Here is a 15,444-nt window from a genome sequence, read left to right as displayed (position 1 = left end):
GCTTAGCAAAAATATAAGGATTATGAAGGGAGGAACAATAAACGAATGTTGAGCTACATCTGGGAGCTGTGCTGGAAAAGGGCCTTCAAAGCCAAGTGGGGGCTGCCCATAGATCTCGATTGGGATAATAAATATTTCTTCTGACCTAAGGCTAGGGAGTCTTGTCTCTGACTCTGTGGAAGAAAAACAGGGTAGAAAAAATGAGAGAGAAAACAGAGCTACATCGAAAGGGAGTCTGGAAAGTGATTTTCTGCACAGAGTGGGGATACCAAGACTAGCAAGAGACCTGTGCTGGGGAAAAAAAAAAAAATCTTTCTTCTTAGCAACAGCTTGTCTATAGCCTTGTCTATAGCTCCACAGGAAAATTAGGGTTAGGATTGAGAAAGAGAGAGAAATCAGAGCTGCAGATGTAATGTCTGGAAATGGGCTGGCAGAAGTTTGTCTTCTAGTCAAAGGGTAGGGAGACTTGGCTGCATCTAGCAAACAAATCAGGGTTAAGATTAAGATGGTCTATATTAAGGAAAATCAGCCAAGTTCTAGTACATTATTGAAATTTGAAGAAAAATGTTTCTGCTTATAATTAGTAACCTATTTAAAATACCAGAAATATTCAGATTTCATGTTTTGTAGGCAGGAAGAAACTGGTTGACTTAGAAAGTGAGCTATGATCTTTGGAAAATACATAATTTGTTTCCTGCTCTACTTCTTTTACATATATTCTCTCTCTCTCTCTCTAAGTCTTTTTTGCATAACCTGAAACCCCTGTTACATGCCCAATATTTTCATTGTGCTCACCAGCTCGGAGGGGCCGTGGAACTCCTCCAACAAAGATAGTTTTTCTTGGGTCCAAAGGCTGAGATCCATCCATCACAAAATCACTGTCACTTAGGTTCCAAGGCCGAATTTGCACCTGTAAAGAGCATTGAAGATTGGTTTTAGTAAAGGAATTTGACAACATAATTTAAATTGAGAAACCATTGCCAAGACTCTCTAATTAACAGCATAATTTTAATTTAGCAAAAGCAGTAGATCAGTGGCATAACCACCAAAGGACATGGCTTATCTGTTTTTGAGAGAAGGTGGACAATTCATTTATCACCTCTAGAGGCCACACTTGAGTTAAATTTTACATCACATCAAACTCTCCTTTCTCATTAATTGCCTGCCCCTAATTGCCATTTATAACAAGAAATCTGTGAAAGGACATACAAAATACTTTATCACTTGTATATAATTACAGGTGCAGTTTGGGCTTCACATTCAAGGATCCAGAAATTTTAAAGCATCAATAGAATGAGTAGAGGAGATGTAATCAATTTCTGTACTTGGATACAAAAATGAGTTTAAGAAGTGCAATTGCTCACTTCTGTTAAGCAGCAAACACAGCTGAGATGAAGTCTTCAGACTGTACAGAAAGAAACTGCTCACAAGTCATTTAAATAGCATTTAAAAAGGCAGCATATTTTTTATCTTATTATATTTATTTGTAGTTTCCATCTATCTGTACGTATCTGTAGCCACAAAAAAAAGACTCGCATTAAAGTACTTTAGAGATGCAAACAAGACAAACAGGTTACCATACATTCTGCTGTAGCTGTCTGCATTATTTGTGTTTGCCCTGCAGTTTATATATGGTAAATTAGACATACCTAAGTTATAAATTGCTTAGCTATTGCATGCAGAAAAAATAATAATTAAGAAACCTAATGGAGTACAGGGGATATTTGAAGCTATCTAGGTTTTAATGGAGGGGAGTGGGTAAGGATGAGAAGGAGGAGGAGGAGAGCTTGGTTAAGTTCTTCATTTCATTGTATAAGGCTTTCTTTTCTTTCCAATGATACAGATGAAAAAAATGCTTAATCTAATTGCTTTATATCTAACATTGTAAAAGGATGCATACTCCTGTGAGATACCAGAAGTAGCAAATATAAAAGTTAATTGAACATGGCATTTATCAGAAAGAAGCTAACGTTAAAACCACGTTACACTGACAAAGAAAGTCAATTCAATGTAACATCAAGGACAGCAACAGGAAACGGACAAGTCAATTAACTATAAGTATTTATTAATTTAACTGAAAAGAGTAGCAACAAATGGGTTAGCAGCCAGCATACATGCCATGGCATAAGCTACTTACTGGTTTATCCTTGATTGTGGGACTTGACACACACAGGTAAAGTTTCCCATCTTCTTCCAGACAGGCATCTATGAGAGCTTGTACAGAGCTTTCTTCCTGGAACAGTAGAAAGGCATAACCTTGAAAAGGATAAGGGTGCGAGAAAAAAAGAATAGGTTAATTTATAAAGTATTTTTTTAATCAATAAAGTAAATAAATCCCAAACATGAATAAAATATAAGAATTACAAACAACTCTTAAAGCTCTTAGTTTATTTTCATAAATTTAAATTCACAAAACATATCATACCCTCATACAGTATTGATTTCAGAATGGAGAAGACAATGCTTTGTGGGTATGACTATGTTAATTTGTTTAATTAATTATTTCAAGTGGAGAGAATATAGGTTCTTATTATCTAACCACTATGTCTGAGCTATTTATATGGTGGTACCCATGATTGTGATCTTATAATGGAGACACCAAGTTTCTTGTCACTATATAGAAAGAATAGATATTAGAAGTAGAAAAAAAAATAATATATATATATATATAGCTAAACAGATAAATAGACTTAAAGGCAGAAATGTTAGCATACCATAAAATAATATGAATTATCCTTATTTAGTTATACTACACATTTACTTTGTAAATACATTTTATTTCTAAGCAATATTCCTTAGAGTACATACTGTTGTGATGAAATTTTAAATCATTCACCTGGAACACATCTTAAGTTTTTGTAATTGGTTAAAAAAAAATAAAAAAATGTGTTGTTATTAACAATAATACACTAAGGTAAAAGTTAACTTTAGCAGAGTACATCAAGAAGACAAACTTTGCGAAATAGAAAATAAACCTTAAAAGAACTGCTCATTTAAATTCTGAAGGAGCACAATGTTTCTAGACTCACACACTTAACTTTATATGAAAAAAAGCTTACCTAAAATAAATAGGCATAAAGGAAAAAGAATGTGCTGTGTTTTACTTGTGTTGTATTAAAAGACCTGGTGTGTTATTTATATTTAAGTACAACTGTTCAAAAGAAATAAAAAAGAAAGTCCGATAAAAATTGCTCTAAGTAATTCAGAATTTCAGGATTTCAATTTACCCAGTAAAACTAAGTGTATGTGGCATTCAGTGCTCTTCTCAATACAGCTGACAAGAAAAGTTTCTTTGGTTTTGCTTAATGTTGTGAAATTGGAATAAAAACCGAACCTGAGTAGTCCATGTTTTTGCCACATCAGAAGTGAACTAATACAGTACAAGATACACTAAGAAAAACCATCTGAAGACTGGTTGCTAGACTTGAATACAGCTGCCCATGTTAAGAGGGCTTTCTATCAAGCATGCATTACTCTTTTGCTCTGTAATCAGTTCAACTCAGTTTTCTCACTGAATGTGAACATGTTGGCTCTGACCTTTGTAATTTTGCCCTTGTACATCTTACAGGCTACTTCTTTTGAGAAAATCTGCAGCAATTAGAGGCAGGTGGAGTTTAAGTAAGGACTGCCAGGCTTTCTCTGCCTTTACTCTTTACACAAAGTACCCATCAATGGTATACCGCCAATTATGCCATCTTCTAGGATAGCTTTACATAGTCTATTTGCTATTAAATTGTGTCTTAGCCTAAGTTTTGCAGTAAGCATCGAGTGACTATTACTTGGCATGTCTTTTTAAATACATACTACGCAACTCTAGATTTATTAAATAAAATTTAAAATAGTAAGAGAAAGAGTTTTCCTCTGTAGAAGAAATCTACCATTTAGTAGGGTAATCTCTTACTCTACTATTTCTAGCCCTATGGGACTTCTCATGGAACATTAAATTTTGTGGGGTTGGTTGTTTTAAAAGACAAAAAAATCCTGTGTTAACAATATAACTAGAGCCTACGACATACCTAGAAAGACTGACCTACCCAAGAAAAAAAAGTTTGATCAACACACTTGCTAGCAAAATTGGAACTTGCATACCTAGCATTGGGGTAGATTAAAGATACAGTCCAAATAAGAAGTGAAATACTACCTAAGTAAAAGCATTGGTTTCCTCTCTGGGAGATGTAATTCTCTTAAAACAGTTCCCTAAAGCTATAAGTGCACTTCAACATCTTAGTTTTAGACTTTATAAAACTAATTAAATTGAGTACAAAAATAATTCTGCTACCACTTACGGATTCATTTTATTTTCCATCTATGCACTTGCTACATCTTCCTTACTCCATACCATCCCTTCTGATTAAATTTCATAATCAGAACAACAACTTTGTATAAATTATAGTTTCAGCACAGAAATTAAAGTTTCTTTTTCAGCCTTATAAAACATCCTAGTAAGAAAACCAGACCCTTAGCAAAGACTACCAGAGCATTACACCTCCAAAACCAACTGAGCATACTTCATAGTTCTGCCCCAATCCCTGACTTATATTTTACATGTTTTGTGAGACAGATTTACAGAAGATGCAGTACAGATCATTCTAGTACTATGAAATTCAAATAATAATACATTTACGTATATTTTGAAAGGATTTATACAATATATTTAAACCTTTATCTTCTGAGCAGACCACAAGATTTGAACTCCAAAAAGCAGAATTTTTGTCTATTCCAGCCTTTTATAAATCTTAAACCAGCGAAATCTCTGAATTTTGTTTAGCATAAAGTCAAAATCGAAATTGGGAAATTCTGGCTAATTACTTGGCAAAAATGCAGACAACAGCTTGGAATGCTTCTTTCTTCTATGAAGCTTTTCCAGGTTTTTCTGGGTCATAGTAAGAGGTTACCTCTGTGGTAGCTGGAGTTGACAGGCATTGTTGGATACACTAAATGATATGATCACAATTATGAACCAGATAAAATTATTTAAACTTTGGCTGCTAGATTACAGTCCAAATTAGTATGAATTAATTTTTCTAACCTGAGGCTAACACCAGCTGTGAGTTTTAGTTTAGTAAGTTAATACCTCCTCATTCCTCTGGACCTCTGTGACTGGAACACATTTGCCTGACTCTGAAGTCAGACAGGTAAATAGATTATGGCAGCAGTCTTCTGTTAATCTAGACAAGCAAGCAGGCTGGACCAGCAAAGTATACATGGTGCTCAGCATTACTTCAAAATGTGGTGATTGCACATCTGTTCTCATTATTCAAGGACTTTTGATACTGAAGATTAACGAAGGTTACACTGACATGAAAAATAACTAAATAACAGAAGTTCAAATGATAAAGGGCTCATGTAGAAGCTTATATGGACAAGAAAGATACTTAAAGCATAGTTGGTTTTCTGTTGTTTTGTTCCACACCCCACCAACTCCCCCTGTCAAAGAAAGAGAACTGATGAATTTTGGTAGCATGCTGTAGCATGACTGCATGTTACAGACAAACCTTACCAGTGACCTATTCTCATCTGAGCAGGCACTCAAGCTTAAGGGCTCAGGAGCCTACTCCTGACAAAGTAAACTAGGCAAGTTATTTGAAACCCCAGAAAATAGCAAGATACTTGACAACAGTAGAATATCCTATATACACAGATAGATAGCTTCTTGGCAGAGCAGAAACAATCTAGCTCCTTCTTTTGGCTATTGGTACAACATCATTGTAGTGCTGACAATATACATTGCACTTTGCAATCCACTGGAGAAGGACAACAGCATATTTTGCTATATGTCACTACAACTTCTAAAGGGGTACAGCAGAGAGAAGATGAAGAGAAAATTAATTGCCTTAGATTCTGAGGCACAGCCAACAAGCTCCTCATCCTTGAGTTCAAGGATTTGTTATTTTATGGAAAGCAGTACAAGAACTGAGCTGCTTTGTACATGTGCCATTCTGACATCTAAACAGCAACACAATTTCCATATGAAAGGATATTTTGTCCAGTTGGTCTAATTTCACTTAACCTTGCTGAGAACAAACAAGAAAATCTGGCATATGCACTGTGTCCCACAAGCTTTAAACAAGATTGTCATTTGAAATGCAAGTTATGCTTGAAACTACCGTATGATGCTACTATAGTCTGGAAAATATATTTTTGCAAGCATTGTCTAGGCTAGTGATGAATAATTATACACAAGGTCAAAGAGTATTTGAATACATATGCATGGCAGAGGTCTGCATATCACCTATCAATTTCTTATGTAATTGATCTCAAGTACATTATTTCCAAAATCCAGCCCACTTGCAAAATAAGATATAGAAATAATATTCAACACATTCATGTGTGTTCTCAGTTTTATAACACCGGTGGTGGGCAGTGAAACTAAGAACACGAAGAGGAGCACTTTCTCTTCTCTCTACATACTGCATAGTAAGCCAGGACAGCCTTTTGTAGTCACATCTATTTATCTCATATGCAGAATGGAAAGACCACTTAAACTTTAAAAAAAGTTAAACTACCTTTGAAGTAAACTTTCTTTCATTTTGTCTTTTAAAAGTTTACACAGTGTCTTTTCTGATTCTTTTCTGATGTTTTATAGTTTACAAGATTACAATAAAAAAAAATCTACCATGCACCTAAGATCTCATAATGTATTTCAATACATATCTGCCTCACATTATTATATAAAAAAAAATAAGATGGACTTAAACTTGCAAAGAAAGTTAATATTGTAGTTTCATATCTGTGGGTTTATTTTCTGTGGTTGAAAGGGCTACCTCAAAAAAGTAGCTTTAATGGATGTAATTTTATCATGAAATATCAATAGCATTCCCCCCCCCTAGATTTTTTAAAATATCTTTAAATTTAATTACATTTGTATTTACTAGAACTTTTAGAATAAACTTGTTTTAAAGTCCACAGTAAAGGAACATTCAGAAACAGTATGAACCAAATTACTAAATCAGTTAATGTGATGACAAAGGGTTGTTGCTCAAAGTCACCATTAGTAATCTTATTAGAAGGTGCTTTGAACATGAATAAAACACATTTCTAAATCCAAAGATGAAATGACTATTAAAAATTAAACTGATTTTTGAAAAAATAAAAATCCAAGTTGTTGGAAAAAAACAAAGCGCAGACTTTCTTCTATACATTGCAGTGACATGACTGGATTTTCAAGACGACATCAAAGGCTTTAAATACTTAAGAAACCTCAAAATAGAAACGACCATAATCTCACTTAGCTACTGCAGAAGAGTGAAATTATGTGTTAGTCAGGACTGCAAAGACTTCTTTTAGGCAGTCTAATTTTAAATGGAAGCATATGACACTGTCAGCTGATTCTTTTCTCTAAAAACCCAAAAGGTAAGAAATGTTAACAGTTTTGTATCTTACAACTAGACTCTTATTCATTTTTATGTGTTTTTCATGAGTACTAGACTGAGTCTGAGTAATCTGATATTTAAGAAATTTCCCATATGCCACATTAAAGACAGGTTTTGGGGTAGGTTTTGTTTGCTTTTAATTAAAGGTATGTACTCCATATCCTTAGTTCCACAGCTGTGAAATCCTGAATCCTGAATCTACATAGTAGTTAAATGAAGCATGCATAGCTAAATAAGAGATGATGAATGTCAAGAAAAGTCAACAAAGCAAGCAGGTCACATGGAAAAGTTGAACAAAACTGAGGTTCTGGATCAGTAGCCTCTATGAAATGAACTACACATCTTCATAATCCCAGTTTTACTGTTAAATAGCCCACATCACTGAGATTACCAACAGAATGGAAAGTAACACGTACCATTTACTACAAATGATCTAAATATACCACAAATAATAGAGAAATTAGTAACTTCCTACATTGTCACATATCTTTTGGGGAGTTTTTCTCCACTTCAATTTAAATTAAAAAACAAATCAGAACAACCACACATGCACAAACAAAAAGAAAGACAATAAACAAACCAAACAAAAACAAAACAAAACAAACAAACAAAACACAACATCTATTTGCTCCACAAGGACAAACGTTGTTTTTGAGATGGGGACTGTTGCCCCAGTATTTCTTCTTCACTTCACTGCTGAATGGAGACAACAGTATTCCAATAGTGCTGCAGTGAATGTATATAGAACTAAAGACTTACAAAGTCCTCTCAACTCTAAAACAAACCAAGCAGCAGAAAGGATTAGTTGGTCATCACAACTTACAGACTTTCTTGGCTTACAGGGAAAAAAGAGTTAGTATTGAGATTCCATCTCAGTCTGTCCTGTAGTAAAAAATACTTTTCCCAAATTTACTAATTAAAACCATTGACATGCCACCCACCCCTCCACCCTTTCAAAAAAGCAAACAAGAAAAAAAAAAAGAAAAAAAAAAAACCCTCCACTAGATTTGTGATTTGTGGAGAATATTCCACAAGAACATTAAAACCTCTCTTACTATCTGGCATTTTACTTCTACACTAGTATAAAACATTGCAACAGCAAATTTATAAGGTTGTCTCTTCTTTCAAAGGTCACAGCCATTTTAAAACTTCAGACTTCAGAAAGCAACATGATCCATAGCAGCTATAAATCAGAATTAACGGGTATAAACACAAAGGCTATAACCTACAATTTGGTTTATTATAGTTATAATTGTCACATAAATTAATCAGATGAAAAAGACTAAATTTTTGATGAGGCAAGAGCTACCTCTGTGAAATTTAAGGGGTCAGCAGCATGAAATAGCAAGCTTTTGCATTCATAAACACCAAAAATGTACAACTAGATTCAGAACTGAATTTTTCATGGGTGATAAAGTACGACTGCTCTGGACAAAGCAGCTCATTTTCATCTACTGGGTTTGGGTCTGCTTCTGCTTCAACTCTGAACAGATGGCTGAACAGAGATCACTTTCAAGTTTGAGTGAAACCCCTGTTACTCTTGTTTGTCAATAAGTCAATTTCAAATTCCACTCTGAGCAACTTCAATATAGAAAAATTCTAGATAAATGCAAAATGCAGTAGTTTACTTGATTTCAGCTTCCATTCCTTAGTGTCAGCATGAGGTAAAACTAAGGTAATTGCATACAATTTCTAGGGGAAGAAAACAAAGGTCCCCAAATCTAACTTTTAGCTGAAGTCAGTTATTTTTAATTAGCGAAATTTGATCCTGGATTTAACATTTTACCTTTTAAATTCAAAATAGAGTAGACAAAAAGGAAAGACTTAATACCCAATGTTATTCACATAGACCAAAAAAAACAAGATATTTCCAGACGTGTATGATTCTAGCACTCCTCTGCACAGACAGTTGGATAGTCTGCACTTCATGGTAACTTTAAAACTGTCCAGAGAGGAACTTAGGCTGCAAAATATTTCTTAAGACAGAATGCAGATGGTTGGCTCAACGGTTGTGAGGTGTAGGGAACCAGGAAAGGCAACTGTTCATACTGGCTATATGTTCTCCACCCATTAAATTAAGGGATTTACTTTAAAGACCAATACTCCAGGAGGATGTTGCTTAGCCAAAATCTTAGAAAAGATGAGAGCTTATGCTGTCTTCCAGGGTCACTCCACATTACTGATTCCAATCCCGTCAGAACAGCACTCTGAATTCTAATCATTGTTCATCCAAAGCAATTAATTGTTCGTCCAGTTGAAGAATTTTGCTAACAATCTTTTGGAATTAATGCCACTGATCATCCATATCTGAAGACAATCCCTTCTGCTTCTTTTAGTGCATACAGAAAACCAGCACCATTGTTTATACAGGAGGATAAATAACTAGGGAAATGAAAATACGTGCAAAATCATAATGGTTTTCATAATGAAAGATACATTATGCTTGAGTAATAGGTTAAAGGCTTCATATATGGAATTTACTGCTAGAGTTTTCCTTTAATCTGCTATCCAGTCAGTTTTAGCTGTGCTATCTACAAATAGTTTTAAAACACCAAAGCTACAGATACAGGGGAATGGTGTAGATGGACAACACAAATAAGACTGTGTACACAGTCTGTCAAACAGAGCAACTAAAAAAAGTTTCAGACAGTTTAATTTCAGAGGTTATTTTAGATAATTTAAAACTTTTATTTTTTTTTTTGGGGGGGGGAGCAGGGAGCTGCTTATTTCTGTTTTACTTTTTACAGTTTAACTAAAGTAAAAATGATTTTAACAATACCTAAATTGCAATTAATTTGCATCTTCCTTATTTCCATAAAAGACATGCTATCAGCAGTTTCCCTTAACAAAAAGGTTTCTGTTGCAGACAACATAGCTTCAGCACTAGGCTTTTATTTCTCTTTGCTTTATTAGTAGTCAATTTGTCCATTTCTGCTTCAATGAATTGCTGGTTAATAACTGGTTTGAATATTCACTTGCATGTGGATTGTTTTAGGGTTCTAGTTGCTCAAGTCTCATCTCTGTTTGCCATACTGAAAAGACACAGCTTGAAGACCTTAATGACAGAATGTGCTTCCAAAATTCAATTACTCACGTTTGCAGAACAAATTTTTCTCTCTTAAGATGTCTAGTTAGTGATATATTTTCAAAAAAAAAAAAAAAAAAAAAAAGATTTATTAAATTCTCTAAAATATTACGATTTTCACTTTATTAAATGAAAGCTGAAGCTGCACCACCTCCATTGCTATGTAGCAGACTGATTACACTGAGATAGCATTAGCCACATACATCATAGGTCCCAAAACCAGGAGGATTTTGCATGGTATAGCATAGGTAAAAGCTGCCAGGCACAGCAATGCGACATCTGAGAGACAACAGCTCATATCTGCCCCTAGCTTTTGAAATCAGAGGGATAGAATAGAATCCCTATGATACATAAATAAAAATAGCTAAATTAAATAGAGCTGAGATTTGATGGGGAAAAATATAGTACTTCATAAAAAAAAGCAGAGTATCAGTAACATCTACTTCGTTTCAGAAGTTGCTAATGAGAATAAGACAGACATTTAACTGCTTCCTTTTGATAAAAACAGCCTGTTTATTTCCTACAAATAAGGGGCAAAATCCTTTTTCTGTACGTCTGTATGTTCAAATTTCAGGTAATGCTTTCAACTCCCTCACTCTTTTTGCTTCCTTAAAACTTTTTAGTGTCTTAGTCATTAGAGGTTTTTAAATAATGGCTAGAAAACAAAACAAAACACAAACACATTTTATTTCCTTTAAGGATCTAAAATTTTGTTGTTATCTAGAACAATTTCCACAAAATCTATTCTTGGCAACCTGTACTTCTGTTCCAAAGTAGGATCAATGGTTATTTCTGGGAGACTTCAATTAAGAAGGGCTTTACTGTCCTTTGCTTTAGATAAAAATAAAGGTTGTGTGTCAATGTCAGATGTCTCTCCTTTTCTAATGCAAGGCTTTGTGCATCCCTTGTTATGTCGTTAATAGGATAGGAGAGTTTGAAAACTGGGGTTCTGCACATACACTGACATGCAGCTGATACAGTAACATTTACATGAGAAAATATTTGAAAAAAATAATCACTTTATACACCAAGTATTACAACTGCACATGCTTTGAAAACTATTCAGAGCAAGAAATGGAAATCCTGCTTTTTTTTTTTTTTAAAGGAGAAAACATCTTAATAAGAACACAAACTTCAGACTGAAACTGTACTGTCATCTTCTATGGTAAATTTTTGCTAACGTGATATAATGTTGAGCAACCTTTTCTTACTAGTATTAAAGGAAAGAATAGACAATACATTACTAGCAAAAAGATTAATTCCACACTCTTCCTTGTATTGTTCATAACCTATTGTCTACAATACATGGAAGTGACTGAGAACTCCCTTCTGTGATCTGTTTTCTTGGAAAGTGACTCCAACTGCATACTCAATATTTGTTATGAATGCTTTAGCATTGTCACTGTTGTCTGGTAGCAGTATGCATCTACAGAAGCTGCACAATGTAACCAGATGACTCTGATAAATTATTTATTATTAAGAGTTTGAAAGGGAAGATACTTTACAAGTAGCACTCTTTTTTTTTTTTTTTGATTTGGAAAAAAAACAAAAACAACATTATTGGGCCTTTTATATTGACTTTCTGTAATAAAGACAGCTATAACAGGAAAAACATAGTGTTTACAGTGACCAAGGAAAAAACAAATCTAAAATATTTATCATTTCTGTCCAGACATGCATATATGTACATTATCAGTGCATTCACTGTAAATGGAATTTACACACCTTCTCTTTCTATTTCTCCTGCATTTTTTCTTTCCAAGTTACTTTTTTGCACTAAGATATTTCGCACATTGCTTTTCTTGTAGAGTCCTAACTAATGGTTTTAAGGCTGGAGAACAGTGCTCTTTGACTACCACCTGCCAAAAACTGATTAAAAATTAAGAATTTAGCTAGATATCATGAACAGGCAGTCATTCAAATTAAAATCACTAGCATTTCCTTTCATATTTGTGATGTGAACTGTCGACAGTCAAAGCAACATTTTTTTAATCAGCTTAGGAGTCTTTTAGCCATTATCTAATGTAAAACTTCCGTATAAACAGTAGCTATAAAGAATTATTTCATATACCTTATTTTAGCTTAAATATCCATTCACTACTTGAACATATTTATCAGTTAGTCACAATCAGAATTCATATTTTTCTTCCCCACACAGACACACTTCATAGTCACTAAAAATCCAGTGAGAATGTACCCATACCTCCTGAGTAAGCCACGTGATGTGTAAGCACATGTAATTGACTCACTTTGATATAGACAGTGCAACATACACGTATTCTTAATTAGTATACCATATATCTCAGTAATGTATTTGTGTAACTTCCACAAAAATGACAAAGAGATGCATACTCCTAAAAATGCATGACTCAGTGCTCTTATTTAAGAAATGTGGTGAAGGCAGTCATCAAGCTCTATGCACTTCTGTTTTCTCTCAACACAAAGCTTTCTTCTAAAGAGGATCTGTATGTCTCTAGCTGTAAGAGCCAAAAGTTAACATTTTGAACTTTGCCCAGCCCCTGATTTGGAAGGCCCATGACTTATAAGACTCACCTTTAACTATTAGAAGGCAAATTCTTAGTGCACCTCCTTTCTCTTTGATGCCATCTTTATGAACATAAAGATTTAAAGCTTGTGATCACAATCAAGTGTAGCTCTATTAATATTAGTTGCTCAATATACTAAAAAAATCATCTCAGTATCAGTTACCTATACACCACCAGAAAAGTGAATACCCAAGAAAAAAAGAGTACATAAATTATTCACAAAACCATAAACAAATGCATTATTTAATATGAACGAGCTTTAAGATTTCCTACTTCTGTCTAAGAGAGACATCAATAAACTTCTCCAAAATGCGTTTTTTTTTTGTTTTGTTTTGTTTTTTTTTTGTTTTGTTTTGTTTTTTTTCCAACATCAGTTCTTCAGATCACTGTATCATTTAATTAAATGTTTGTCTGTTTTCCACTTAGATTAAATATAGTGCTGATTTTAAATAAGTAAGAATTTCAAGAAGCTTTACTTCAGGTAACTGCTGCATAACAATGCAGGGGTAGGGGAAAACAACAGGACTGCACACAGGTAAATCTCACTGAGAAATCCTAGTCACTTACTTGGGCATCTGTCCAAACAAATTTACTGCAACTGTTAGTCCAGAAAGCGAGTGCTTGGAATTGGTATTTAAACAGAACCTACTGAATTGGGCATCTCATTTATAGCTTGTGATAATAAGTAGTGATTAGTAAACACATGAACCAGACTTCAAACAGCTGCTCTTTAGATTTTGGAAGCTGCAATCCTCTTGACACAAGCCTTAAATATTGACTGTGGCTTAACTGAATGTACTCTAATAAAATAGTTTGTGTAAGGTATGAGAAGTCCTATTGCAATCTTAACTCAATGAGGCAGTGAGTGAGAGAAAACAACTTGCCTCTTCAGCATATGTCCAATGGAGAGGGTCCAGATCATTTGTGGAAAAACTTTGTTCTGGAAAGAAAATGCTGCAACTCCAGCACATGACATTGAGTTTTTACCCAGAGAGTCAGTCTGCAACTATTCGTGCAGATAGTGCTTCGATTGCTAGAAATTAATCCAACCTATCAGAGACATCTTAACGACTCTGAAGTCTTTGGAAGAAGAAAAATAATAATAAATTCAGTCTATACAAAGAAATGTGCCCTATAGACTAAAAGTCAACCACAATTTCTTGAGAACCAGACAAGAAAAAAAACAAAAACAACTCACAGGTGAGGGATAAAATTATGGCTAGAGCAGAGATCTAAATTCAGACAAGAGCCTTCTTTTACATTACAATCAGAAAATAATTGGATTTGGTCCCACTACCTAAAAATCTCACAGGAGACTATTCCATTTAGGAAAACATTTTACAGAGCGTCATCCAGCACATGGTGTTGTAAGATTGATTCTTACCAAATAACGGCTGAGATGCAATAGTTAATAATGAGAGCCATTATCAGGGATTGCAGCCCAATGTCTGCCCCTCCCAACCCCAACCCTCCCGCTTCAAAAACCTAGTGCTGAATATAAGCTCATCCACTGACTGTGGGCATTGCATCACTTCTGTCATGCCTTGACTGGAAAAAGCTTTCTGATGCCACAAAGGCGAATAAGGAAGATAGGGAAGTAGGCAGAAAAGGAAAATTTGTTTCTGGAAGAAGATTTGCAGTAATAAGCTAAACTACCTCAGGAATATTTGAGCTACAACCATTATACTCCTCTCATAGTAAATAGCCTTTATTTACCTATTTGGTTACTGTGGTGAAAAGCAATTGGTAAGACTGACAGAACCGTCTTTACTACCAAATTCTGTGGAGGCAAGGATGCTGAGCCCCATCTGAAGAAACCTGGTCATTCCTTCCTTGGGCATCAGAAGTTGCTGACTGAAGAAGGGACAACAAATGTTTGCTAGAAGTTTGTGGTCCCATCTTCAGGGTTAAAACCAAAATGGACAAAACAAACAATAAAACCTCTCTTGCAACCTAGTAATTCTGAAAGAAATAGCATTTATTGAAGGCAACATGAAATCCAGAAGAGACTAATTGTACAAAGCTATCTCAGAATAAGATAGAATAAGATTTGTCCCGCCTAGGTTTGCTGAAAAATATTTTTATATTGTCCCTTCAGTTTCTTGTTTACCCTTAGGAAAAGAAAAAAACAAAAAACAAAACAAAACAAACAAAAAAAAACAGCAAATAGCATTGGCAAGGAAGCAAGCTTCTTGAATGCTCTTTAAGACTGCTGTGTCAGCTGTCAGAGACAGACATTTTAAAATCATCATCAGTTGACCACCACGACTCCTCAAACATTTAGCACAATATAGGAAATAGTGTGAAGACCTTTGCAAAGGCTTAAACAAAACTCATTGAAAACCTAAAAGAAAATTCTGTGCTAAAACAAACTTAAACAGCTACAGAAGAGCAGACTAGTATGCCCTACATTTTGCTACCATACAGTTTGTGAATTTCA

The 15,444-nt window shown here is 34.5% G+C and overlaps 1 protein-coding gene across 18 annotated transcripts in view; it reads right to left on the bottom strand.

The window, feature by feature from the left end:
* The window catches only part of CPEB3 (cytoplasmic polyadenylation element binding protein 3), a 92,712-nt gene that overhangs the window by 10,589 nt on the left and 66,679 nt on the right, over nt 1-15,444 (bottom strand). For all 18 annotated transcript variants that reach the window (XM_072039645.1, XM_072039646.1, XM_072039644.1 and 15 more), the window contains 2 exons: nt 2,138-2,256; nt 796-910 (listed from right to left, as the gene is read on the bottom strand). In XM_072039645.1, the coding sequence (XP_071895746.1) occupies nt 796-910; nt 2,138-2,256 (234 nt within the window). The remainder of the gene's footprint in view (nt 1-795; nt 911-2,137; nt 2,257-15,444) is intronic.

The sequence above is a fragment of the Anas platyrhynchos genome, chromosome 6, assembly GCF_047663525.1.
Source record: "Anas platyrhynchos isolate ZD024472 breed Pekin duck chromosome 6, IASCAAS_PekinDuck_T2T, whole genome shotgun sequence".
Classification (NCBI taxonomy): Eukaryota; Metazoa; Chordata; class Aves; order Anseriformes; family Anatidae; genus Anas; species Anas platyrhynchos.
This window is presented reverse-complemented; position numbering and strand designations above follow the sequence as displayed.